The sequence below is a fragment of the Prionailurus viverrinus genome, chromosome E3 (genome assembly GCF_022837055.1).
Source record: "Prionailurus viverrinus isolate Anna chromosome E3, UM_Priviv_1.0, whole genome shotgun sequence".
Classification (NCBI taxonomy): Eukaryota; Metazoa; Chordata; class Mammalia; order Carnivora; family Felidae; genus Prionailurus; species Prionailurus viverrinus.
The window spans coordinates 19,601,269-19,627,633 of NC_062576.1; the positions used below are offsets into that span (position 1 = coordinate 19,601,269).

The window sequence follows — 26,365 nt, forward strand, 5'->3', positions numbered from 1 at the left end:
ATTGAGTGTTTTGTTGATCCTTTTAATCTGTTCAGCATTGATTAGCTGATAATTTCTTTTCATAGAGTTTTTGGTTGCTATATTCCCTAAATTATTTCATGTTTGAAAATGCCTGCCTGTTGTTCTTATCCATAAATACTCATGGGTCATACGTTCTTTTCTGAAGAATTTTGTTGATACTCACCGTTTTTTTGCCATTGAATGATGTTGTGTGGACAAGTGTGTTTAGCCTAATTCATATAATGCTGTCCCTTTACCCCAGTTAGAGATAGCTTGCCTTTTTTTTGCATGGTTGTTAGAAGAAATCTATGTTGCTGAAGTTCAGTAACTCAATTAGGATATCTTTTAGTGTGGATTATTTTTTTTGTTGTTGTTATCATTTTGCCCTAGAACGTGGTATGCCTGCCTTAAGGCATAAGTTCCCTAATGTTGGCTATTTTAGATTTCTGGTGCTTGGTACTAATACTGTAGCAAACACATTGAATACATCTTTGTCCACTTTGTGAGATAGTAGGATAAATTTCTAGAAGAATTGTGGGGCAAACCGTGTATTTAAAAATTCTGGTAGATGGTGCTATTCCTACAAAATTATGAGTTTCTACTCTCATTAATGGGATACTTCCTGTTTTCCTATCTTCCAGCCAACCGTTAAAACTTTTTAATGTGAGAGGTGAAAATGGCATATCAGGAATTACATGTGGGATCCTTTCTTTGTAAGTGAAGTGGAACATCTTTTGATATTTTATTGCCATGTGCATTTTTTCCCATGTCTGCTGACCATTTTTGGTCTCCAGATCTTTGTACGTTTTTCTGTTGGGTCAGCCAACAATTAAAAAGAATGTAATTTGGCTGAATTTTAGAATCGATAAAATTGTGTTTGGAATGGCTTGCACATTTGGTCGATGGCTCTCATGCTGCTGATTTTAGTCAGAATAAGAGCACTAACATTTCACATATACCAATATTGTAGACCTGACTAACATGATTGTCTTAGTGATGGGACTGTGTAATCTCGTCATTTTCTAAACTTTTGTCTGATGATCCATGTGGTTAAGACAATATTCTTTCCCGCTTGGCTTCATGTTTGTCATAACATAACGTAAGAACAAGTTTAATTGTAGGAAAGCAATTCCGTTGCCAGAAAGCTGCGGAGCTCACCTTGGTGAAGAGATTTTTCTGGTAATCATTTGTTAACTGGGTTTGTGAACCAGAGTGTGAATTTAGAATGCTAAAGGATATATGAAGTAATTTCATAAGGGAGTTTACCAGTCATGCTTAGGGTTTCTCTATTTTCTACTGAGATTCCCCTAATGGCAGAGAACACCTATACCTGGTTAAAGGAAGGTACCTGTCCTGGGGCTATAGGTCATAGCCGCTCTCTGTGAATCTGAAATGTCTTGAGTCTCTTGGGTTGACTTTAAACATATACTGTTTAAAAATCAATGTATGTATTCTTTCTTCCTTCCTCTCCTCTCTCCCCACCTTTCTGGCCTCCCCAGTCTTCACAAGCAAATTAAAGACCCAGGCACACACATTATCTTTGAGGATAACACCAGGTGGCCTTCAGCTCATTTTGCCGTGGGGACGACTGGTCTGTTTCTAGACCTTTGTGGACAGACATGCTTTGCTGAGAAGTGCTAACAAATCCCATCCTCGTATAACTGTAAAGGAGACTTCTTACGAAGAGAAGAAACTTAAGGCTTTTAAAGACCTCGAAGAAATATCAGAAGACATTTTGAGAAAAAGAACCCCCTTTTATACCTTGATAGTGAACAGATTGAAAGTGAAAGGACTGGGGCGCCTGGGTGGCGCAGTCGGTTAAGCGTCCGACTTCAGCTCAGGTCACGATCTCGCGGCCCGTGAGTTCGAGCCCCGCGTCGGGCTCTGGGCTGATCGCTCAGAGCCTGGAGCCTGTTTCCGATTCTGTGTCTACCTCTCTCTCTGCCCCTCCCCCATTCATGCTCTGTCTCTCTCTGTCCCAAAAATAAATAAACGTTGAAAAAAAAAAATTAAAAAAAAAAAAAAAGAAAGTGAAAGGACTTTGCATGGACCGCTTTTATCGGCACACTCCATAGGACCCTTGACATTTAACACTTGTGGTTTTGATGATTGTCGGTGACCTTCAAAGCTTTTGATAAGTCATTTTTTTTTTTTTTTAAAGATGTGTCTTGCAGTGTCTAGAACAAGTTACCTAGCTGGCTAGCGAGTGGCCCAGCTAACCTCCTAGCTCAGTGCAGCCTGTGGGTTCTTTACCATTCAGGGTTGTGACTAGGGCGTTATAAAAGTCTTCACTACTTTATGGAAGATAATCCCCCAAAGAAATTCAACTCACGGAATTGGTAATGCAAATGAAAAGATAAGAAGTTAAAGTTCTTAGTGAGGAAATAGAAGTTATGGATAAATTCAAGAGTTGAATGTTAAGTTTGGTGTCTTGGATTCACCATGCCCTAGGTGTAGAAAGAAAGGAAAGCAGTTCATAATACTGGTGGCGTGCTAGGCCTCTGAAGATCCTGCTGATGATGTAAGGAAAGTTGAAAAGACATTTAATTTCAGGTGTTAAGTCTGTGCACGGATGTGTGTGTGCTTTGTAATACTTTACCCAAATGGAAAGTCGGGAGGTGAGTTTGGGGAGTTGCTTGTGATAGAGTTGCAAAATAATTGGGAACTCATCTGGTCTACAGTTATTGAATGTGAGGGTGGCAAAGGGTGGAGAAAAGTTCTAGAAGTTTATAACTTCTGGAAGTTTGTAACTCTGGATGAGGAGATGTGCATGCCAACAAATGATTACTGTCCTGGGGGATAAGTGCAAAAATAGAGCCTTGTAAGAGGTACACCTGTACTTTAAAAATAAAATAAAAACCCTGGCCAAATTGGAGAGTTGTAACCGGGAAGGCTTCCGGAAGGAGGTGACACTGGGGCTAGGTTTCAGAGCAGAAGGAGGAAGTCACTAGGCAAAGAATTTGGGGCTTGAGGCGCAGAAGCAGAAGGGCCATTTCGGGCAGATGGAGCCACAGCTACATGTGGAAGAGGGGTCAGTTCACAGCAACGAAAGCTTTGAAATGTTGAAGAACAGGACGCCCGCCTGGCAGCACTGGTGATTTCTGTGACGACCGCGACTCCAGAGGCTTTTATTCAGTTTGTGACGAAAGGAGCTCTGTGCTTTTGTACAGCCCAGGAAATTATTCACGTACATTCTGCATTCTGATTTTAGAGAAAGACAACGTAAGGGATCTATCAAGGATTTATGTATTTAATTGAAACATTGTATTTGGAAGTAATTTTAGACCAGAAGGGTTGCACAAATAGTGTGTGGGGCTCCTGTGTGCTTTTCTCCCGTGGGGATTTACTTTTACACAGAGCTGTAGTCATCCAGCCTTCCAAGATCTGTGGCCAGTGAGTTAGGTCGGTTTCTGTAGCGTCTTCTTTCTTGTACCATTTGGTAATTGAAGTAGGTGCTGGTGCTGTCACAAAGGCTTCTCTGCCACCTTTTGATTTTGCTTAGTCAATTGTTTTTCCCTGATGGTAAAAAGGACTTTGAACTCTGTTGTAGACTATTGTGATAAGTACAAAATAGATAAGAGCTCACCATCCTCGGATTCAACCTCTCGGATTTTGTTTCCTTCTAGTCTTCTTTCCTATGTACTTTTTATTTATTTTTTAGAATTAAAATTTTTTTTTAATGTTTACTTATTTTTGAGAGAGAGAGAGAGAGACAGAGAGAGAGAGAGAGAGACAGAGGGAGACAGACTGCAAGCGGGGAAGGGGTATAGAGAGACACAGACACAGAATCTGAAGCAGGCTCCAGCCCCTGAGCTGTCAGCACAGAGCCTGATGCAGGGCTTGAACCCACGAAGTGTGAGATCATGACCTGAGCCGAAGTCGGACACTTAACCAACTGAGCTACCCAGGCACCCCTCCTATGTATTTTTTAAACATGGCTGAGATCACGATACTGTAAATGCACTTTTTTCCTTCTTTTTGCATGTAATGTTATAGTAGAAATGGTTTTCCAAATCATCAAATACTTCATAAGTATTTACAGAGGCTGCGTAATATTGCATTGCATGGATTTTTGGGCAGTTAGATTGTTCCATTTTTTTTGCCATTGTAAATAATATGTGATTCATGTTTTTGCAAAGAGCTTTTTCTGTATTTCAGAAAATTGCCTTAGGCTAGATTCCCAGAAGGACCCAAGGGTATGAAGATTTTTTAGTAAACCTTTTATTTTTAACATAGTTTTAGATTTAGTATGTACGTGTTTAAGGTACGTCATCAGATATTTTCTGGAAAGTTTATACCAGATGTATATATCTACGAGCTGTAGATAAATACACTCCTTGGCATTGGGTAGGCTTAAGAAAATTGTTGCAAATTTAATAGGTTAAAAAACGGCTTCATTGTAATATATTGTTTGGGGTGGAAGGGTAAGAAAAGTTATCACCAACTTCGATTTTTGTCTGGTTTTTTTTTTTTTTTTTTGCTACCTACATTCTTCCTTATTTTTGTCTCTTTATAGGACTTATAGGTCACATTTATAGGTTTATTTAATGTTTACTTATTATTTACTTAAGCATCCTTTGTAGTTATTTTAATGTATTAGAAATGGTGCCTTAACATACTTTTTCCCCACAGCCTTAAGAGTTTTCTGTGTGTGTGTGTGTGTGTGTGTGTGTGTGTGTGGTAAAATAAACATGAAATTTACCATTGAAAAATGTACGACTCCGTGACATTAAGGTAGGTATGTTCACTGTGTGCCGCCAGCGTCCTCATTCCTAGTTTGGTGCACGTTCGAGCAGTTGTCCTGTGTAACCTAGGTGGCAACGGTATTGGAGCACATTCTTCTGAGCTCTGGCTTCCCCCTCTCATTTTTTCCTTCCCCCAGGAGGGATGTAGTTCCTGATTTGTTTATGATGGGTGCACTGGGGAGAGCCCAACACCATTGGCCCACATTTCCCAGGTGTGAGGTCACGGCATCAGAACCCTCCTAGCTTTGTCCTTGGACTTCTCACCTGCTTATCCTCAAGAGAAGCTTGTCTCCTGCCACCTCGTCCTGCCTTCCTATTGTTGCTCGGCCTGGCTGGATCAGGTCAATTCAGGATGGAAAGGAGGAGGCATTGCAGCTTTGCAAGTCAGGAAGAGGATATTGGGCTTTGATCGCACTCGGTTGCTTGAGACTGTAGCAAGCGATAGACCTGGGTGGGAGAAAGGAAGTGATTATGCCCCTTCAAATCCCAGCAGGCTGGAATACAATCTGGAGATTTTTGCCAAAATGAAATAAATGTTATTTAAACCGTTATGTAACATGCCAGTTCTGGGACACGTGGGCAGCTCAGTCGGTTAAGCGTTTGACTTCAGCTCAGGTCATAGTCTCGCAGTTCGTGGGTTCAAGCCCCGCGTCGGTGCTGACAGCTTAGAGCCTGGAGCCTGCTTCGGATTCTGTGTCTCCCTCTCTCTCTCTGCCCCTCTCCCACTCACATGGTGTCTCTCTCTCTCTTTCAAAAATAAATAAACATTAAAAATAAAATGCCAGTTGTGTCTGGGAATAATTCAGGATGAAGGTGGTACAGGTTTTACAAGACTTGCTCTTGAACAGTTACAGGTAGTACGAGCAGCTGCCATGGATTCTTTATGTATGAGTTGTAGTGTTACTTGGGATTTTAGATTTGCAGCACGCATATAGTGGGCCTGTTAACTTCACACTCATTCATTGCCTGATTTCATCCCATGCCAGGTAATGCCAGCTCACTCATCATACTTACAGCCCTAGAACTCGCTGTCCTCCTTTAAATTTTTTTTTTAACGTTTATTTTTGAGACAGAGACATAGCATGAGCAGGGGAGGGTCAGAGAGAGAGGAAGACACAGAATCTGAAGCAGGCTCCAGGCTCTGAGCTGTCAGCACAGAGCCCGAGGCGGGGCTCGAACCCACGGACCGTGAGATCATGACCTGAGCCAAAGTTGGACACTTAACCGATGGAGCCACCCAGGCGCCCCTCGGTGTCCTCCTTTAAAGGAAAGAGGAGCTGTCACTGGGAGAGGGCTCTGGTGGCCCTGCTCCAGGGCCTTCACTTGACCAGTAGCTGGTCGACTTTGGGCAAGATACTCTTCATTTTCCTCCTCTGTATGTTGAGGTTGGACTTGCTGTTCTCTGGGGTTTGTATTTCTCTCTTAAGATTCTGTGGTCCTGTTTTAGGAGTTGTTGGTAGTATGCCTTGTGTTGATGGTCTCGGCATCTTTTGGATTTAATTGACTAGGCATGCAGATAAAAATATCCATCCTCCTGGGATATGTACCTGGGAAAAAGAAGCAGATGGAATTGTGACGAGAGAGCCTATTTTGGGTTGTATTACTCATTTATTTTAGACAGTTTCTTGCCGAATAACTATTCTTATCACTTGCTTTTTTGGCTGTGTAATTGAAACCTTCTACTGTAATATAAATAAATAAGCATATAACTTACATGTATTTTAGCTCCTAGTGGGATATGTTTGTTGCCCAAGCAGCAGATGCAGAATTTTTAATGCCTATGCTATATCCTATCCTTGTTCACAAATGATGCGTGCTGGTATAACCCTGGCATCTGAGAGGTTGATGAGTCCCTTTTGCCTGTCATACCCTTTTCTTGCTTTCTCTTTCCTATTTGCCCAGCCCGCTGGGAGCCCTGAAGAGCAAAGTTGGAGGGGTACCAATCCAACAAATGAAGTTTTTTTTTAATGTTTATTTGTTTATTTTAGGGGGGGGGCAGAGAGAGAATCCCAAGTAGGCCTCATACTGGTAGCACAGAGCCAGGACGTGGGGCTCGATCCCACGAACCATGAGATCACGGGCCAAAATCAAGAGTTGGACATAGGGGCACCTGGGTGGCTCAGTCTGTTGGGCGTCCGACTTTGGCTCAGGTCATGATCTCATGGTTTGAGTTCGAGCCCCGCGTCAGGCTCTGTGCTGACAGCTTGGAGCCGGGAGCCTGCTTTGGATTCTGTGTCTGCCCCTCCCCTGCTCATGCTCTGGCTCTCTCTTTCAGTAATGAATAAACGTTAAAAACAAAAAAAACAAACAAACACAAAAAAAGAGTTGGACACTAAACTGACTGAGCCACCCTGGCACCCTCAACAGATGAAATTTTCAAAAACTTTCTATTTGGAAATAATTTCCAACTGACACAAAGATTGCGGAGAATGAGTAGTACAAAGGAAACTCTTTTACCCTTTATCCAGACTCTGCCAGTGTTCGCATTTTGCCCTGTTTGCTTTATTATTTACAGTTTCTCCACGTATATATGTACACAGGTTCTTTGGCTGAACTGTTTGAGAGTAAGTTGCCTACGTCATGGCCCCTTGACCCTATGTAGTGTATTTTCCAACGGGTATTTTCTTAGGGAGCCACAGTGCAGTTAGCAACTTCAGTTAATGTAACATTGATTCGGTACTTTCATCAGATCTGCCAGTGGTATTCCAGTTTTGTCCTTTGACCCAATTATGTCCTTGTAGTATTTTTCCCCACTTTGGTGCAGGATCTAGCCTTAGAATCGAGTATCGCATTTACTAGTCATGACTCGTTAATCTCCTTTAGATTTGTTTTAAAGTTTGGAAACCAGTGCCCCTGTCCATTAGTAGCTAATTGGTGGTTCTTGTTTTACTGTATTGTCCAGTATAGTACATGGATAGGTTTTCCCCAGCATTAAAACATACTGTCCTCTCTGTACAAGATGTTTCCTCTAACTGGTCCCCAGGGGGACAGACAATGCTGCCTCGACCTTCTCACTGCCACAGTGGGACCAGTTGGGCTTTCTGGCCCAGATGCCTGGCCGTTTTCCTGCTTCTACCTCCCAGTCCTCAGCAGTAAACAGACCCCTTTTGTTCACGGGAGAGACAGAATCTGACCCAAACCCGAGAAATACTGTGCAAACCCAAAAAATACTGGGAGGTATTTTTTGCCATTGATCAGCTTGATGGTAGCTTTAGACTAAAGCAGAAAAGTACCTTTTAGTGATTAGAATTATGTTTAGATGCGGCTAAACCATATGTTTTAATCAAATAATTATCTATATGACGATATTATACAAAGTTATATCTGTCGTTACTCCCAAAGGGCGAATATTTTCAAAGTTAAGCTGTAGGCAACAATGAGGAGCCCTTCTGAGGCAAACGCAGAACTTCATTAAAAAAATTTTTTTTTAAACGTTTATTCATTTCTGAGAGAGACAGAGAAAGAGAGGGAGAGAGAGAGGAGCAGAGAGAGGGAGACACAGAATCCGAAGTAGGCTCCAGGCTCCGAGCTGTCAGCACAGAGCCCGACACGGGGCTCAAACTCACGGACTGTGAGATCATGACCTGAGCTGAAGTCGGACGCTTAACCGACTGAGCCACCCGGGCACCCCATGCAGAGCACCAATAGTTAGTTCCAGACATGTGTTCGTGGAGTCATGGTAAGTGCATCTGCTCTGGCCTTGCTCTCCTAGAACATGGTGCGTCTCCGTTTCTTTCTTGCAGTAGAAAACCGTTTTTCCTGCAACTTCTGTACATAATTTTTTTTTTTTTTTACATTTATTTATTTTTGAGACAGGGAGAGACAGAGCATGAACGGGGGAGGGTCAGAGAGAGGGAGGCACAGAATCTGAAACAGGCTCCAGGCTCTGAGCTGTCAGCCCAGAGCCCGACGCGGGGCTCGAACTCACGGACCGCGAGATCGTGACCCGAGCCGAAGTCGGACGCTCAACCGACTGAGCCACCCAGGCGCCCCTGTACATAATTTTTGAAGTTATGCACATCTGTAGTCCCAGACAACCCCTCTTCTTAGCGTTGCCTCTACTTTCCCGTCACAGATGGGCTAAGGGACACCCGGACTCGGGCACGGATGCGGCTGAGTTGGGAGACGCGGCTTGCGGCGCGTGCCAGCTGCGTACGGGTGAGCCAGGCACTCGGCACCCCCGGCCTCAGCGCCTGCGCTTCTGACGGCTGGACTTCAGAGGTCCAGCCGGTTTCAACAGTTTGCTTTTAGAGAAGTAAAGCGAGATTTCTACTCATTAGGATGTGTTTAGGGTTTTTTTTTTTTTTTTTTCTTTTTTTTAGGATAGTATCTGCCATTTGAGACACACAGAGCAGAGACAGGAAAGGAGGGAGAAGACCTGTGAATCCCTCCTGACCAGGGCTTCCTCTCCAGGCTTTCCTGCTTTCTGGCTTTTTGAGCCGAGTGACTTCAGAGGGGCCACATAGATGTCACGTTGTTGATTCCCGTCGCACATTCTTTTAAGCTGCTTATTCCGTCTCATGCTCTGACAGGCCTGAAGGCCAGAGGGCCTTCTTTCCTCATCTGTTTCCTCTTCCGTGAAGAAGAGTGTGAGGGAGAAGGAGTGTTCTCTTCAGAGTCGGAACACCCACGGTAATCCTGTTAGCTTCTAGAAAGTTTGTAAGAGATTGAAATGTCTTCACTAATGGCATCTGTTGTAACGCATCAGGTATGCCTCGCGTACTTTCGAGCCTTGGTCAGAGGCTAGTGCGGAATCCTTGTTCTCAGAAACCTTTCTATACAGGCAAATAGAGTGATAGCATTGTTCTGGATATGCCACAGGATATTTGAGTGGGACTCTGGGATGCTGGTCCTCATGTTTCTGGGTTTGGCGGCAAGGAGGCCATGAGCCCAAGTGCAGGAGGCTCATCTGAGTCACCTCCTGGGAGGAACATACTGGGAAAGGTGCCAGGAAGCTTGATAAAAGCTTCTTGAGAAAAGAGTCATTTTTTCCCCCCTGGTATTGATTTTGTAAAAAGATTATGCTTCGGTGGGGGGCATTTTAGAGGCAAGTAGATAAAACATTACAAATTTTAGGTGGGGTTTGAGAAACCTGCCATGTACGTGTCTTAAGTTAAGGACCAAGCACCATATTATCCGCTTTGGGTCTCAGTGTCTTTTTAAGATGAATGGTTAGCATTCTCCCGTTTTTTCCAGAAATGTTTATTGAACGCATGTGAGTCCGAGGCCTTAAAGGGGGAATTTTAAATAGTCGCGTGTATTTTAAATTCGGAAGGATTACCAGTATTCCTGAGAAACTAAAAGTGATACTGTCTCCTTGTTCCTTTTTTTCTCCTGAATTCGGACTGTAAGACATTTGAGCACCAGTCCATGCTGGATGTGGTAGAAAATACAAATGTGTTAGGCAGAGTGTCTTCCCAGGCATTTTATGTTCTGCTTATGGAGAGGCCCACTACCTATGAAGTATTAGCAGTGACAGATGGGGCTTTCAGCCCTTTATTCCTGGCATTATGTTCACCGTGTGCTTTACACAGATTATTTAATCCTTAGAACGATCCCATGTGTTAGGTTCTCTTATCCCCAGTTGTGCACAAGAGGAAAAAAAGTGACAGATTAAATAACTAGGCTGAGGTTGAGGTGCATTTGGGCTCAAACCTGAGGAATGCAGTCTCGGAACCCGTGCGCTTGAATTGTGCCGTGCTGAACTGACCAGAGAACAGGGCCATGGGCAAAACTGTTGGTACTGATTGCAAGAGATAAAAACACGAGGTACACACAGCGAAGGGAGCCATGCTGTGAACTTTCATTTTGTAAGAAACGTCATGAAGGTAGAGCTATGAATTGCAGACCCAGGAGCAGGTGCAGGATGGGAGGAGACACTTGCTGGGGAGACCATGCGTGCTCAAAATGGAGGGATGGCTTCCTGTGGTGAGTGATGGTGAGTCAGGCGTGCTTTCCTCCTTTCATCCTAGTAAACTCTGCGTTCTTCAAAACCCAAAACGCATGTTCTCTGTGAAGCCTTCCTTCTCTCCCTCAGACGGAGTTCGTTCCCTTGGGATCCGGAAGCCATTTATACATCTGTCACTACTGGATCTCGTAAACCATCCTATTCTACTTTTTTTTTTATCATAGGCTCTCCCCTTCTCTCCCCCCGGCTACCTCCAGTCCCTTGAAGTCAGGGGGTCAGTCAGTCTTGTTCATCTTAGTCTTATCGATATTCATCTCCGGGGCTTAATGCAGAGTCAGTTACTTGGTGAGCATTGGGCTTATTTGTTTGTTGAATGAATGGCTGAGTTTCTCAGTCCAGATTCAAAGGCCCTTTAAAGCTAGATTTAGAATAATTGGGACAGAGAATCCATGTTTAGAAGAATTCATCTGGTGGCGAAGCACAGATTGGACTGGAATTGGGAGAGCCGACATCAAGGCAACCAGGGAAGAGAAGTTATAGTAATCTAGGCAGGAGGGGATCAGGGCCTATAGAAGTGATGAGGGAAAAAGTGCAAATCTGAAAGACAGTGTAAAGCAAGAACCAGGTGGCCTGGTGATCTTAGAAGATAGAAGGAAGAGTCAAAGATTTCAGATGATGTGATCCTTCCCTTTTCAAGTTTTCCTTGTAGTTAGGCGATTATGGGTGTTGGTTGACTTTGTTGCTCCTTAATAAATGAGTCAGGGGTAGGTAGGTCTCTGAACCACTGAACCGTGAGCAGTGCAATAAAAGGAACAGATAAAGTCAGAGCAGGCACAGCTGAAAGCTCCTCTGCGCTGCAGATTTTTAACTCTTTGTGGAACAGAAAACTTTATTTTAGATAGATACATACACTCCGAGAGAGTTTTCTGAGCCAGGTTTATTTTCTCATCCTGCCTCAGGGTTTTAGTTTGCTACTGAGGTAAGCCGAGGAAGTCTTGGGGAAGTATACACAGGCTTCTGGGATTGTAATCCTTCATGCTGTCCCCCTAACAGCTCTGAAAACATAGGTGATGGTTCCCAGCAATCCAGGAGTCTCCCACTCAGACCTGACCTTCAGGCCCCCAGTTGCTCTCAGTAGTTGTGCTGAGAGAGGAAAAAACACAACTTTTAAACTCACTGGCTGAACATAACAACCTGAACGCTAAAAATAAGTATGCCATTAAGTTTTTTAAATGGTGTATGTATACTTGCAGAAAAGTGCACAAATCCTAATGTGCATCCTGTGTGCTAACACTCAGATCAAGAAAACAGAATGTTACCAGCATCTCAGAATCCCTCTTCCCCAGAGGTAACCACTGTTCTGATTATTTTGCTTGTTTTAAAAATTAACATACAACGAATAATGAAGAGTGTGTTTTGGCTTCTTTTTACTCAACGTTGTGTTTGTGAGATTCATCCATGTTGTTGCATGTGGCGATATTTATTCATTCTTATTGTCTTATGATATTTTCCTGCTGAATGAACCACAATTTATCCATTCCACTGGTGATACTTATTTGGGTTCTTTTGGCTTTTTTGGATATTATGAATAATGGTGCTGTGAACATTTGTGTACAGTTTTTTTGATACACGTGTACCAATTTCTGTTCGAGTTCTCAAGGAGTAGAATTGCAGGATCATAAAGGATGCATGTGTTCAGCTGCCAAGGGTTTTCTCTCTTAAAAAAGTATTTTAAATTCCAGTATTGTTAGTATACGGTGTTACATTCGTTTCAGGTGTACAATAGAGTGATTCGGCACTTCCGTGCGTCACCCGGTGCTCATCGTGACAGGTGACCCCTTCATCTCCGTCGCCTGTGTCACCCAACTCCTCATGCACCTCCCTTCTGGTAATCAGGAGTTTGTTCTGTATAATTAAGAGTCTTGTTTCTTGGTTCTCTTTTTTTCCTTTGCTCATTTTTGTTTGTTTCTTAACTTCCACATAGGAGTGAAATCATGTATTTTTCTCTGACTGATGTATTTCACTTGGCATCATACTCTCTGGCTCCATCCATGTCATTGCAAACGGCAAGATTTCTTTCTTTTTTATGGCTGAGTAATATTCCATACTCCTCCATACCGTTTTCCACAGTGGTTACACCAGTCTGCATTCCCACCAGCAATTCATGAGAGCTCCTCTTTCTCCGTATCCTCGCCAACATCCCTTGTTGCCTGAGTTGTTAATGTGAGCCATTCTGACAGGTGTGAGGTGGTATCTCATCGTGGTTTTGATTTGTGTTTCCCTGATGACGAGTGATGGTGAGCAGCTTTTCATGTGTTTGCTAGCCATCTCTGGCTTCTTGGGAGAAATGTCTGTTCATGTCTTCTGACCATTATTTGATTGGATTGTTTGTTTTTTGGGTGTTGAGTTGTATCAGTTCTTTATATATTTTGGATGCTGACCCTTTATTGGACATGTCACCTGCAAATTATCTTCTTCTGTCCCGCCGTTCAACCACTCTCTGAAGTGGTTGTGCCAGTGTATGCTTCACCGGCAGCAGTGTGTGCATGTTCTAACTGCTCAACAGCCTTACCAACTCTTGTTCTTGTCCTTTTAATTTTAGCCGTTTTGGTAGATGCATAGTGCCGTCATGGTTTTAATTTGCATTTTCCTGACAACGGATGAGGTTGAGCACTTCTTTTCTGTATACGCTTAACATTTTTTATTTTTTATTTTTTATTTTAGAGAGAGTGCAAATGGGGGAGAGAGAGGCAGAGCGAGAGAAAGAGAGACTCTTAAGCAGGCTCCATGCTCGGTGTGGAGCCTGATGTGTGGCTCGATCCCGTGACCCTGGGATTATGACCTGGGTGAAATCAAGAGTAAGATGCTCAACTGACTGAGCCACCCAGGTGTCCCTGAATAGGCTTTTTGAATACCTTCTTAGAATTAACTATTTGTCAAAAAGTTGAATCCTTTGTTTTTCCTTACTGATTTGTACTCTAAGTCCTCTGTTGGAAAGTCCTCTGTTCCCATTTTGTGGCTTTCTTTTGCGTGCTCTTCCTTATGCCATTTGATGAATATTCTGATTTATCAATCTTTCCCTTTGTTTAGTGCTTTTATGTGTCCTTTTCAAGGAATTTTTCCCTACCCCAAAGTCATGAAGATGCTCTACGTTATCTTTTAGAAGCTTTATATTTTCTCTCTCACATTTTATATCTGTTGTCCAACTGTAATTGTTTTGTGTGAATGTGTCTTACTTGGTTTTAATTTAATCTTGTCTTTCCTTAGTTCTTCGAGATCCGGATCTTACATCCCAAGCACAAGCTGGGAAGCAGTTGGGTGTATTGAGTCCTGAGTGTGCTTCATAAGTTAGTCACTACAGGGCTTGAGTAGTCTTTGGGAATTGGAGCCTGCTCTTCCTACCACATCATGGCACGTGGGTTTTGTTTTATGTCCTTTGTTCCTTCATTACTGGAAGGTGAAGTCTGCACGGAATCTTACCACTTCCTTACTTGCCTTTAATCCCTAAACCCACAGCAATCTGGATTTTGACTTCATCCCCTCCTTGAAACATCTGGCAAAGGTTCCAGTAGCCTTCTTGCCAGTCGGGAGGAATTCGCCAATATCCTTCGAGCTCTCTGCCGGTCTTGAACCTATCTTTTCTGTCTTTACATCTCTGTTCTGTGTATATGACTTTGATCTCCTTTTTGTCTCCTGTAAACTTTTACATAGTTTCATTTTGAAATCCAGTTGGAAAAGCCTCATTAGAGATGTTTGGACAAAGCCCGTAAAGCCTGAGGACATGAATCTCCAGTTTCAAAGGAGGCCTACCACTTCAATTTTTTGTTTTGGTTTGTTTTCATTTGGTATTTAAGACCAAATAAAAATGATAGCGGCCATAACTATGAATTAGGTAATTCTTTAGAGTTTACATAGTAGCTTTATGTGGGTCATTGTGAGGTAGGTGTTAATATTGCTGTTGTAGAAGTGATTGAAAATGTAAACAGCATGCTATTTGTTTTTATTGGCAAGCTCCTGGTGATACTACTGGGTTAGGTTTTGGAGTTTCGTTTTTCGTGTAACCGTCACTCGGTGGGGAGCATCCATCCTGTGATCCATGTGGATGCTTTCATCTGTCCACTTTTCTGTTGGAAGGTTAGCTCGGGTTTGGGCAGTGAGGGTGGATGGGACCGGGAGTGGAGTTAGAGGTGCGTTCTTTGGAGAGATTGTCCTGAACTTGTCCCAGCAGCATTTAATACAAGGCTGGTGATTGTCAAGTTCACAACTTGTCCCTGAAGAACCAGTACAAATTAGACCTTGGTGGTGGTTTGCCTCAATGTGCTGAGCTCGGGTGTTCTCTAGGATCTACCCTGAAATGATTCACTACAAGAAAAAGTTGTGGAGCAGGTGTGATTTGAAGATGTGTCCTTAATTTTCAAGGACCCATTTGACTCCAGAGGAACTACTGATTTATTTTTAACTCAGTAGATGACCTAAGTTCAACAGGTATCTCTTAATTTATGTTAAGTTTTGTTTTTTTGCCAGTAAGTTAAATGGTGAGATTTTCCTTTGATTCTTTCAGATCTTTCCCACAGACTGTTTTTATTTTTTTCTTTTTTTTAATTATTTATTAAAAAAAATTTTTTTTTCAACGTTTATTTATTTTTGGGACAGAGAGAGACAGAGCATGAACGGGGGAGGGGCAGAGAGAGAGGGAGACACAGAATCGGAAGCAGGCTCCAGGCTCTGAGCCATCAGCCCAGAGCCCGATGCGGGGCTCGAACTCACGGACCGCGAGATCGTGATCTGGCTGAAGTCGGACGCCCAACCGACTGTGCCACCCAGGCGCCCCACACAGACTGTTTTTAAAACAACAAATTTTTTTTTTCTTTCACAAAACATTTTTAAGCTTGCTTGCTTGCTTATTTATTTATTTATTTATTTATTTATTTATTTATTTATTTATTTATTTTGAGACAGAGAGAGAGAGGGAGGAATCAGGGGAGAGGCAGAGAGGGGGAGAGAGTCCCAAGCCAGCTCTGCACTGTGAGCACAGAGTCCGATGCAGGGCTTGAACTCAGGAACCATGAGATCTGTGACCTGAGCTGAAAACCAAGAGCCTGATGCTCAGCCGACTGAGCCACCCAGGTGCCCCAACAAATCTTTTTTTTTTCCTCCCCCGAATCAAATGGGTATACCAAGTCGATTTATGAAACAGATCAAAGCATTCTTTTACTTACATCAATTCATTTTAGGAATTTGAATATTTAGCATTTACTTAGAAAGCGAGAACAGTGAGATGTTTCGATCAACACAAAAAGTTGAAAACCGGTTAAAAAAGATTGTGGGCTATTTTAGTCTGACCTTCCGGTTATTTCTCCATTTGAAAAAAAAATGTGTGTGTATATGTACATACACACACACACACACACACACACACACACACACACACATATATTTAAGTAGGCTCCATGCCCAGTGTGGGGCTCAAACTCATGACCCCAAGATTAGGTCACGTGTTCTACGGATTGAGCCAGCCAGGCCCCCTAAAATACGTAGTTTTTAATAGCTTAATTTGCAGGGGCAACTGAGTGGCTCAGTTGGTTAAGTGGTTGACTCTTGGTTTTGGCTCAGGTCACAATATCATAGTTTGTGAGTTCGAGCCCCGCATCGGGCTCATTGCTCACGGCTCAGAGCCTGCTTCGGATGCTCTATCTCCTCTCTGCCCCTCCCCCCAAGTCGTGCTCGCTCGCGCTCTCTCAAAAATAAATGTTAAAAAGAAAATAGCTTAATTTGCAATCCAAGGATATTTTTCAGTTGAACTGATGCATCGGTTTGAAAACAGAGTAAGAGGGGCCAATCCTGATCATAGCTGTAAACTTCAGACAAATCCCAAGTGCTGTAACTATTATACAGTAATTCCTCACTCAGCCATTATGACACATCACGCAGCCGTTCACGTATGACTGCGGCATGGGAGGGACAGCCGTGCCTGGCACTACTTGAACGTGACCCCTGTGTGCTCTGTGGTGTGCTTGTGCATGCCAGTTGATGTGGCCGGGCTGGTGTAAGCCTGACTCGGCCCCTGTAATTGGTACCAGGCCCAAGAAATGCCGGTGTTGCCACAGAGGTGGCCCCAGTTCCTCAGGGTCTTCAAAAGTCGGTTGCCAAGTGGAGGCCTCTGGTAACATTACAGATTGATTACATAACACATTTGAGTGTGGGGTTGCTTTAAAATGCAATTTTTATCATCGGCTCTTAACTGTGGGGACAGTGGAGAGGATATGGAGGAGGGAGGAGCGGGGAGACTAGAATGAAGAGATAAGAAATCAGAACTGCTCTTGGCTCTTGATGGTCTCTGGGTACGTAATGCCGGCGCAGATTCAGAAATGGTCTAGGAATGCTCGCCTTCCCGCAGATGGGCAAGTGAAGGAGGGCGGACCCAAACTCATTGCTGCAAACGATGCCCCTACATGAGTGCGAGAAGAGGGAGTGGGCTTGGAGCCGCAGACGGAAGAGGGAGACGGTGGGCTCTGGGGCTGAGAGCACCTCCCCTCTCATTCTCCACCTGAGCGGTTCTGCCCAGCGGTTGCCTGTCTATGGGTCCGTGGCTGGGATGTGCTGATTGGGGGTTGCTGCTCAGTGTGTTTCCTCGCTGCCTTCGCCTTAGCCTCTGGTGGCTGCTCATTCGAGATGGACAGTTGTCAGAACGTGTGGCTCCTGAAGTGCCTTCAACAACAACCCCCAGGAATCCATGCAGCAGTTTGATTGCAGTTGTTGTGAATCAAAATATGGCTAATTGTTTAGACTTGGGGCAAATGTATAGTGGACAGGAAGTCTGTAGGGAGCCCTGACCTTCTCCCTGGGTCTCTTCTGCCTGTTCAGTCAGGGCCAGGGGCTGGTAATTTGCTTTCGATATACTTCCAGAATTAAATTTTGAGTCATTTGTTCCCTTTGCCTTAGCATAAATAATTGAAAATCGATTGCACGGTAGCATGGATATGTAGAATACACTCAGAATTTGGGTTTTGAGCCAGCTGGGAAATTCCCTTCAGGTTTTCTGAATCCTGTGTATTTGAAGAATGTTGAAACAAGATGTTTGAGGAAGTAAATTACTATTGCTGTTGAATGTGACCTGGAGGGAACTGAGGAAAGTAGAACTGGAGACACAGTTACTGATTTTTTTTGTTTCCTAAATACCTTTGTTAGGCCTCTGAAGAAGCCTCCCTCAGGGCATTGGAAAGTCTGATGACAGAATTCTTCCACGATTGTACAACCAACGAAAGAAAACGTGAGATAGGTAAGTGAAGTGCTGAGCGTCGCCGAGAGTCCTTTCAAACACACAAAGTGTGTGGTGAGGAGGAAGGAGTCGGTTGCCTGGGCTGGTCAGGCCTGCTTGTTTCCCCCTAAATTCTTGGCTCTTTTTTGGCTCTTGTTTTGCTGGTCGGTGGCGTCTGTAAATCAAGGGCTGTGGTTCACGGAACCCGCCATAATCCACGGTGATGGGTTCTCTCTGGCCAAGTGTGGAAAACCCCTCCCGCCGCTCTCTTCTTAATTTCAGCAAAGTTGAACTTCTGTCACAGAAGCCCGTGACTGTGACCTTAAGAAAACAGCTCCTAAAAGTGTCAGAACGACATGGTTTTGGTGTGTAGAAGTCCAATCCAAACCTTATCTGGTGCCTAGAGGTCCTTTATGTAACTGGTATTCCCTTGGGGGCTGCTGCTACATCTTTATCTCTAGGATTGTCTCCCCCATTCTGCAAGTTGTGATGAATAAAGGCTTCAGACAACAGAGATGAAGATATAATTACCTTGGGTCTCCTGGGAATCTCAGCACCTTCTAGAATTTCCTTTTGAATTTCATATTCGTTTACATGAGCATTATCCATTGAAGCGCACTGTGAACTGTCAGATCTCTGCCTCAGAGACATGCTGCACTGTGGTCCTAGAGCACTCTTTTCCCTCTTCTGAGTCCTCACTTAACCCCTGAACTTGAAAATGGAAAATGTTTTCTTCTCTGTCGCAACCTAAAAGCTTTTCCCTCGGATGTTTGACTGCTGGGTAATAACTTTACATTCATTGTTTTCACCTCCAGGGAGGCCTTTTTGCGTGTCTCTAGGACTCTGGAGGCCCATTTCTCTGCCCCACTTGGCTTCTCTAAGTCATGTTGGCCAGTTGGGTGTTGTGGCTGATTTCTGCCTTTGGTCCAAGGTTTGACTAAGGTCTGGATTTCCAGGTAGCCAGTAGACCTTTGGCTGCAGCCCTTTTTCTCTCGCTTTCTTTGAGCATCGTATCAGCTTCTGGTAGTTGAACTTCTTACTTTTACTTTTTTTTTCTTAATGCTTATTTACCCTTGAGAGACAGAGTGTGAGTGGGGGAGGGACAGAGAGAGAAAGAGAGGGAGACACAGAATCCGAAGCAGGCTCCAGGCTCTGAGCTGTCAGCACAGAGCGCGACGTGGGGCTCGAACTCATGAACCGTGAGATCATGACCTGAGCCACAGTTGGACACATAACCAACTAAGCCTCCCAGGCGCCTCTTTACTCTTCTACTTTTATTTATTTTTTTTTAATTTTTTTTTTTTTTCAACGTTTATTTATTTTTGGGACAGAGAGAGACAGAGCATGAACGGGGGAGGGGCAGAGAGAGAGGGAGACACAGAATCGGAAACAGGCTCCAGGCTCCGAGCCATCAGCCCAGAGCCCGACGCGGGGCTCGAACTCCCGGACCGCGAGATCGTGACCTGGCTGAAGTCGGACGCTTAACCGACTGCGCCACCCAGGCGCCCCACTCTTCTACTTTTAAACTTGGTGCTCTCTTTTGGGCCTGCCCCATATATGCCTGTCTTTTCTGACGGAGTGTCTGTAGAGAACCAGAGCATTCATCAACAAGGGATCGTTGTTAGTTTCATGCTGCCAAAGTACGTGATACTTAACAGTAAAAATACAACTGGTGATTTTTACCAAAGCAGGTGAAGAATCTTTCTCTTACATCAATCTGCTATATCCCAACACTAATACCTTTGAAGTCCTATTTTTAGCTTATAATTGAAGTGGTTTTGGTCTTTCTCTCAATTAAAACAATTTTTCTTTAAAAGTATTTATTTATTTTGAGGAGGGGAGGGACAGAGAGAGAGGGAGAAAGAGAATCCCAAACAGGCTCCACACTGTCAGCACGGAACCCGATGCAGGGCTCGAACTCACACACTGTGAGATCGTGACCCGAGCTGAAGTCAAGGGTTGGACCCTCAACTGACTGAGCCACCCAGTCACCCTGGGTTTTCTCTCAGTTTTTGGTTTGCCAAGCAAATATTGCTCACCTTCAGTGTTCATGAAATTTAAAGTGGAACCTCTTAACTAAACTTGTATTCTAATCTGATTTTAAAATAGCTTTAAATAACCAGATACTACAAATGTCTAATTTAAACACAGGCTAAGGAGAGTCTTCAGGGGTTTGGTTCTATATGGTGGGTGTGTCTCAGTTGGCTTCTCTTTGTACCTAGTCTTTGGAGCTTTGTTTGAGTGTGTGGGCTGGAACCGCGTGCTTCCTTTCCATAGTTTAGGATAAACTAAACTAACTTTCCTGGGGAGGTGGCGGAAAGGAGGCACGTTATTAGTACTCTAGAGGTACAGCTGTTAGCAGGGAACCTCAGGGGACAGTCTGGTCATTTTCACAGTGGAGGAAGCCGAAGCATCAAAGAGGAGCATTGATCCCTCGGAATCAGACTCCATGAGTGAGCAGCACAGTCTCCAGCCCAGCGTTCCTCATTTCTAGCCAGAGCTCGTTCTTTCCAGTTTGACTCCTGCTCTGGGATTCATACAAGCTTTTACTTAACCGTAAGGCTACTACAGTGAGGTCTTCTGCTAGCAGAGCAGTGATCTTAGGGTCCTTCCTGCTTTTCCAGGGGCTTCCTAGAATCTGTGGGGGTTGTTTGTCTTTTATTCATCCTTTTACTCTTCAAAATTTTTCTATTTTTAAACTTCCTTTTTGACCTTTTAAATTTATGTTTATTTTGATTTAAAATTTTTTTACCCCCTTTGTTTTGTATTTCGTGCCCTGTGTAGCAGGTCAATATGACTAAGGGGCAGTGTGTTCGGAAACGTGGTGACAGACTTTCAGTGCTTGCTGTCTTGGGCTTCTGGCTGGTGGTACCAGCAGCCTCAGGAGGGGGAAAACCGTTTCTAACTGACTTGATGTGGACAGGGCTGCTCGTGGTAACTCCCATGATTGCTACTCTTACTTACAGACCGTTTTTCACGTGGTAGTTTATTTTTTATTTTTTTAAAAGGATATTTCTTTACAGCTTTTTTTTTTTAAATTTTTTTAACGTTTATTTATTTTTGAGACACAGAGAGACAGAGCATGAACGGGGGAGGGTCAGAGAGAGAGACACACAATCTGAAACAGGCTCCAGGCTCTGAGCTGTCAGCACAGAGCCCGACGCGGGGCTCGAACCCACGGACCGCGAGATCATGACCTGAGCCGAAGTCGGACGCTTAACCGACTGAGCCACCCAGGCGCCCCCCATGTGGTAGTTTAGAATGAAACCAAACGAATACCAAATACAGAGAATTAGCCATCTGTAATTCTCTTGCATTTTTTTCCTGTCCTGTGTTTATAAGGTTAGCCTTAATGTTTTCTTGTCCCGCTTCTCTAGCCATCATTTTGTGTGTGTTTGTGTGAACACTGTTGAGTCCTGAGGAAATACATATAGCCTGTAACCCAGAGGAAACAGGTTAACAATTAGCCTTCGTTTATAAGGTAAAATGATACTTTGATCAGTGTCTGCCCACACTTTAGGCTAAGTAAGAACTTTATCATTGAAAGTTTCTCTGCCTCAATTAGTGCCCTTAGGCTATTGGATTGTAGATGGCTGAACACATTGTCCATGTTCATTGTCACCTCAGAGTCAGAGTCAGAAAAATGTACAGTCTGTCCTTTCTATCTCGAAGACGCAGCTGGATTTTGCTATTGTTTTGGGGGCCATTCAGTTATATGGAGAGATGTGTGTTTAAAAACCTGATGAGACAGCCCAGCCATGTGTTAATTTCATGTCTTTTTCATAGCCTTCTTTGTTGCTATTTCACTTTTTCAGAGGAGCTTCTTGATAACTTTGCCCAGCAAATAGGAGCCTGGAGACTCTGCCTGTACTTCCTCTCCAGCACCAGGAATGACTATGTCATGATGTACAGTTTAACGGTGTTTGAGGTGAGTTGTCAGATGCCTTTATACTGTTCTGAAAAGTCTTTTGTAGTCACGACGCCAGGTCATTGGCACTAGACTTTAGCTTTGAGGTGCAGCTGACAGGGAAACAGCAGTAGCTCAGCTCAGGGACTTCCTCCCACACGCCGCCCCCGTCAAGATGTCTGGCTTCTGGGGCACCTTTCCATCTTCAACCCAGAAAGGTGAGGCAGGGCTGGTTTGGTAACGTGTAACTTTGCCTTCCACGTCATCATTTAAAAGAGAAAGGTAATGAAAGAGGAACAGTTTGGGAGGAGAGGTGATACCCATAATGCTGTTACCCAGCCAGAAACATTTTCATTTATTTTACCTCTTCCAAATTTTGTCTTCCTGTGTATATCTTTTCTTTTTAACCTAATTATAATCATGTTGCTCATGCCTCTTTGTATTCTGCTACCCCCCCCCCCCCCATTTAGCCTTTAAATTATATTCCTATATAAGTGGTTATACCATTATTCACCAAGTGGTCCTCCTGTTGTTGAACATTAAAGTTGTTTTCTTCATTTTTTGGTGGCCATCAGAGACAGTGGTGTAATAGAAAGTTTTTGCACATGGAGCCTTTTGTTTCTGTGAAGTTATTTAGTGGATCTTTCGAGGATGGGATTGTTGTATTATAGGGTTTGAATATTCCTAGTACTCTTATTGCTAAATTGCCCTAAGCCTTTGTTTAAAAGCAGGGTCTTTTGTTTGAGATGATGTAGCTAACCGTTGGATGAAAGCCGGTTATTGTTGTGTACAGATGGTTCACTTAGAAGACGTGTATTTGTTTTTCAGAATCTGATCAATAAAATGTGGCTTGGGGTCCCATCTCAAGATAAGATGGAAATCCGTAGCTGCCTGCCCAAACTCCTTTTGGCTCACCACAAAACCTTACCTTACTTTATCCGGAACAAGCTCTGCAAAGTTATTGTTGATATTGGCCGTCAAGATTGGCCCATGTTCTACCATGACTTTTTTACGAACATTTTACAGGTAAGGATATGCCTAAGGAAACTTCATCTCATAAACTGTTTGTTTGTAGAAGTGATTATTTCCTTGTCTTGAGGGGGAGTTTTCAGATTAGCATTTTGGAACTGCAGTAGTGAGGTCATCGTAGGACAAATTATCCACTTCGTGTTCTTGAGACATGTACCTTTGTGCTTGTTGGACGGGGGCGGGGGGAGGGGGGTGGATAACCCAGTCGCTTTGTTAACCTCATGGGAAATTTTGTTCAGCAAAGATCTGAAAGCCTGTTAGGTCCTGTGCCAGGTGTTGGGGTGCATGGCTGAGGCCTTTGACGGTTACGCTTTAGTAAGAAGATAGCTGTGCAAACGATCGTCCGACACTGTGGAAGTGTGTGTGGCGTGCAGCAGTGGCATACAGCCTGCAGACCCCAGAAGCTGAGGTGTCCTCAGTGTTGTTGGGTGAGGCGGTGGGGTGCTGGAGTAAGAGACCAGATTGATGGGCTGGGGCCAGGCCGGGAAGGGCCCTGCTCTTGCAGGGGGCTTCAATTTGTAACCTATAGTCCTTCTGTGGGAGCTAATGAAAAGTGTGTAGAAGGGGGGAAGACAGGGCCACATATTCGTGTTGGAGCCACAACTCTGGAACAGTATGGGGTGTGGATCGAAGAGGGGCGAGGCTGGACCCCTGACGCTGCTGTTGGAAAGATAGGAGCTACCGTGAGGACCTGGCCCCCGGGCCTCTCTGGCGGGTGGAGGCGGGGCACTTAGGAGAGCCAGTCAGGAGGCTGTGGTTAGTGACTGGGTGGTGGAGGTGAGGCAAGGGCGGGATCTAGAATGCCTTCCTGGTTTCTGGCTCAGATAGCAGATTCTCCAGGCCAGGGGTGAAGGAAGAGGAAATGAGTTGGGGTGGAAGATGGGGAATTCAATTTGGCAGAAAAGGCACTTAATATTTGTGCCCTCCTTCTTTACCTGAGACATTGGGAGCTGTGGATCTGGGGCTCGGGAAGGTGGTCGGGCGCAGGTCAGGATTTGGAAGTCATCAGGGCAAAAGGTGGGACCCAAAAGCCAAGCGGGAGATGCCGTTGTTCATTTGAATCCTATGCGGAAGTTGGAAACACTTTCATATTATTGAGGTAGTCACGGGTACACAGGAAATGGGCATTAGGTATCGTTTATAGAATAAAATTCTTTGAATTAGTGTCTCGGTGACTGTAGGCTCAGGATTTTCTAACATTCTGTCTGCTCTTGTTACAAAGAATTAGAAACTAATTCTTTCTTAGCAACTAAGAAAAAAATAGAGCATCCTTATTGCTTCTCTCAGACTGCCTTAAAGTGATACAGAAATTCTTCATTCAGTATTGTTTTGTGTAGCGACTCCATTTATCTAAAGGTTTATTGGGTTGATACTGCAAAGGAGATTCATGCATTTACTCAGTAAGTTGTTTGTTGGATACCAGCCGTGCGCTAACTAAACGTGTGGGGAGATGGTAATGAAACAAAACAATGGCTCTGCCTTCTGGAGCTTATAATCTCAAGGAGGAGACATCCGTAAACAATAAACAAATAGACTTATAGGTGCTTCTAAGTGTTATGAAGAAAATTAAATCCAAGGCAAGGAGAAAGAGAGCGTCGGGGGTGTTGTCTAGACGGCGTGATGAGAAGGCTTTTTTTGAGGAGCAGCCATTCGAGTAGAAGCCTGAGTGGAAGTGATGGAGTGAGCCATGTGGGTATCTAGGGGAACAGTGTTGGAGGGAGAGGGAACAGTAGGTGCAGGGACCCTGAAGAATGGCAAGGAGGCCGGCGGGCCCGAAGGGGTAGGACACGAGGGGAGAGGTTTTGCTGGCTCTCTGTGGTATATTTGCCTTCACTCCAAGATGCGGACAGTTGTGGTCACTCTCCACGGCCTCCCTGGAGGGAGACTGCGTTCCTGGGTCGGTTAGTGGCAGGCCTCGTGAGAAGCGGCAGTGGACTGTGAGCCGGAGGCCCCCGGTCCTGCCGGTAGCAGTCGGGGGAGCCGTGTTCCCACCCGGCTGGGATCACTCCTTTCGATGGAGAACAGATTTCCTGTCAACCCTTGAAATATGATTAATGGTAACACATGACCGTCTGGAAGAGCGTTTTTTAGGCGAAGTGCTCAGGGAGGTTTAGAAAGGCTAGTTGTTGCCCTCTGTTCTCTACCACTTCCCTCTTTGCACCCCTTCAAAAATGACTCCGTTTACCTCATGCAGCCTTTGTGACTTTGGAACGCCCCACAGCGGAAAGGGCAGCGGAGGGGGCAAGCGGGTGTGGGGTCTGCGTCCGTTGTCGCAAATCATCTCTGGGTTTCGCCGCTCCTTCTGCTTCCGGGAGCCTCCTCTTCCTTCTCTGTAAAACGAGAGGATTGGAGTAAGTGATCTCTCGAATCCTTCCACGTGTAGTAACTAAAAGAAGCTCTGCTTCTTCTCATTTATCCGTCCGAAGCAGTCAGTGGCGTGAAAGCCAGGTCAAGAATAATGGTGCTCCGCTGCAGACGTGTCTGGTAGTGATAATAAAGCAAGCTTTTCTTCAGGTAGAGAGCTGCCCGCTTCTGGAACCGTCCTCACCATCCTCCGATCCTTTGAATAAGCCATCTCTAAGAGGTTTTTTTCGGGCTCAGTTCCCTCACGGTCCGCTTGCTGTCTGGGGTGCATCGTTGTTTTGTGGTTGTTGTTTTGTTTTTTAACTGACAGTTTGGTGGACCTCTATGCAGTTCATGCCATCGTTGTGGTGACCACCACACCAGGCAGAGAGGAGTTGATTTGGGGCCCCAGCGGGATTCTTGGGGTTCTCTGTGCTGGCTTTGCCCTTTCTAGGCTCCTGGAAAAGGAAATAGCTGAAGCTGAAACTGACCTCTGTCGCCCCCACTCTGCCCTCCACCTCCCACCCATACACTAGGCCAAATATCACAGCTTTGTAGAGTCTGTTCTTCAGATTCCTGAAATCTCCTGAGCTCAACCTGTGGTCACATTGTGCCCGGCACCAGGTAATTAAGGGGTAAGCAGCATAGGAAAAAAATGACCATTTCTTTTCTGGTTGGGTGGTGTAATAAAAATCATTGAGCCTTTTCAGAAGCTCACGCTAAGTGCCTGAACTTGAGGGGGGAAAAAAGGATCTGAACTTGATCTTCAACCTAAAAGTGCTTATTTTCTGTTAAAGTAAATTGCAGAGAATTACCAATGTTACAAGATTAAATTATATATGTGAAGATGGTCGAGAGAAATGCTAGTTTACAAACAAGCTTTTTGGACACAAAGCTGGTGAGCAGAAAAATATTTGATCAGGCTGTTTTTTTTTTTTTTTTTTTAATGTTTATTTTTGAGACACAGAGAGAGAGCCTGAACAGGGGAGGGTCAGAGAAAGAGGGAGACACAGAATCCGAAACAGGCTCCAGGCTCTGAGCTGTCAACACAGAGCCCGACATGGGGCTCGAACCCACGGACCGCGAGATCATGACCTGAGCCGAAGTCAGACACGTAACCGACTGAGCCACCCAGGCACCCCTGATCAGGCTGTTCTTTCAGGAAAGAATCACTT

At 44.3% G+C, this 26,365-nt stretch overlaps 1 protein-coding gene across 7 annotated transcripts in view; it reads left to right on the forward strand.

Moving 5' to 3' along the window:
* The window catches only part of XPO6 (exportin 6), a 104,589-nt gene that overhangs the window by 13,104 nt on the left and 65,120 nt on the right, over positions 1 to 26,365 (forward strand). For all 7 annotated transcript variants that reach the window (XM_047839391.1, XM_047839392.1, XM_047839394.1 and 4 more), the window contains exons 2-4: positions 17,842 to 17,932; positions 21,727 to 21,839; positions 22,647 to 22,844. In XM_047839391.1, the coding sequence (XP_047695347.1) occupies positions 17,842 to 17,932; positions 21,727 to 21,839; positions 22,647 to 22,844 (402 nt within the window). The remainder of the gene's footprint in view (positions 1 to 17,841; positions 17,933 to 21,726; positions 21,840 to 22,646; positions 22,845 to 26,365) is intronic.